Raw genomic sequence first — 1,492 nt, forward strand, 5'->3', positions numbered from 1 at the left:
CCCTTTAGGCTGTAAATTTGGAAACGGACATTTCTAATTTAAAACTACTGACCAAATAGAAGGCAATAAACCAAACTGTGATGCCACCTACGCTACTACCCATAGCGAAATTATCTGTCACAGTTACAAAGATCTCAGAAATGCGGCTCGAACCTTGAACCTTCCGATCCGTCGTCCGACACGCTAGTCATGCACTAAGCCACTAGAGATGGTTTCATAATATGATTACGCGAGAACGTGAAGGAAAACTGGAAAAAAAAACTTGGAGTCTCTCACTTGGTTGTTCAGCCCAAAGTATATCTTACTTTAATTATATTTAGTTGAATACTTGCCTTTTTTTATTTTATTTTACTAAATGGATAAGTGAAATCGTGATATTAAAGTATATTAAGCTTACTACAACTTTAAAAGGTGATTTACCTTTTACACTTAACATAGTCGTGTTAGTGCCATCATATCACAGCGCCGGTTCTGTTTTGTTTTGTTTTTTACCGTACACTGATTCTTTAATAAGCGCCCTCCTATGACGATGACGTAAACCAACAATGATTTAGAGACAGTATACTAACACGTAACATATCCCTCCACTCTGTATGAACGGGGTTAAAGAGGAGGGAAAGACAAGGATTGTTGCAAATGTATCAGATGTGTGCCTATCTGAGGGTTACGAGACGTCATAAGCGCGAGCAAATTAGCTATTCACCAGTGACGTCATCTGTGAGAAGGTTCGTGTCGTGACCTCTGGATATAAAGATAAGCGAAATATGGTGTTAGTTCATATAGAGAGAGAGATTGGGAAGAGAGACGAAACAAGTAAGAGATAGCTCTTATCTATTATCTCACGAGGTAGAAGGAATTTCACACCGCGATCCTTTCGGTTTCTCGTGGTGTAAATGATATTTCGTTAGGAGAGTCTCTAGCGTACTGATGCCGATTGAATTTGTGGAAATAATCGCGTATAGTTTTGTTCGCATAAATTGATTCAAAACAAAAGATTGAAGTACAGTCAGCTTAAAATGATTGCACCCATGTGGGTAAGGAACACTTTTTTTTTTCTTCTTTCTATTTTAATGCTAGATATCTAAAACTATTCATCACAATTGTATATTTTAACACCATTACATGTTTAAAAAAATAAAGCCACAATATGGGCTACCTGTGTTGTGCCAAACACTGGTATCGAAATCCTGTTTTTAGAGTTATATGCCTTCAGACTTTCCGTTGAGCCACTGAGGAGCAGAAATATAGAATTTTCACTTTTGGTTAAAACACTGATAATAAATAATAAAGACATCACAATATGAGTAGTAATGAATTTGAAGTAATGAATTTAATCACTGACAATAAAGACATCACAATATGAGTAGTAATGAATTTAAACACTGATAATAATGACATCACAATATGAGTAGTAATGAATTTAAACACTGATCATATTGTGATGTCTTTATTATCAGTGTTTAAATTCATTACTACTCATATTGTGATGGTC

The 1,492-nt window shown here is 35.5% G+C and overlaps 1 protein-coding gene across 1 annotated transcript in view; it reads left to right on the plus strand.

Annotated features, from left to right (window-relative positions):
- The first annotated feature begins 601 nt into the window (after positions 1–601).
- LOC111089672 overlaps positions 602–1,492 on the plus strand; it is a 5,795-nt gene continuing 4,904 nt past the window's right edge. The window contains exon 1 of the mRNA XM_022402594.1: positions 602–1,034. Within this exon, the coding sequence (XP_022258302.1) occupies positions 1,017–1,034 (18 nt within the window). The 5' untranslated portion in view covers positions 602–1,016. The remainder of the gene's footprint in view (positions 1,035–1,492) is intronic.

The sequence above is a fragment of the Limulus polyphemus genome, unplaced genomic scaffold, assembly GCF_000517525.1.
Source record: "Limulus polyphemus unplaced genomic scaffold, Limulus_polyphemus-2.1.2 Scaffold6990, whole genome shotgun sequence".
Classification (NCBI taxonomy): domain Eukaryota; kingdom Metazoa; phylum Arthropoda; class Merostomata; order Xiphosura; family Limulidae; genus Limulus; species Limulus polyphemus.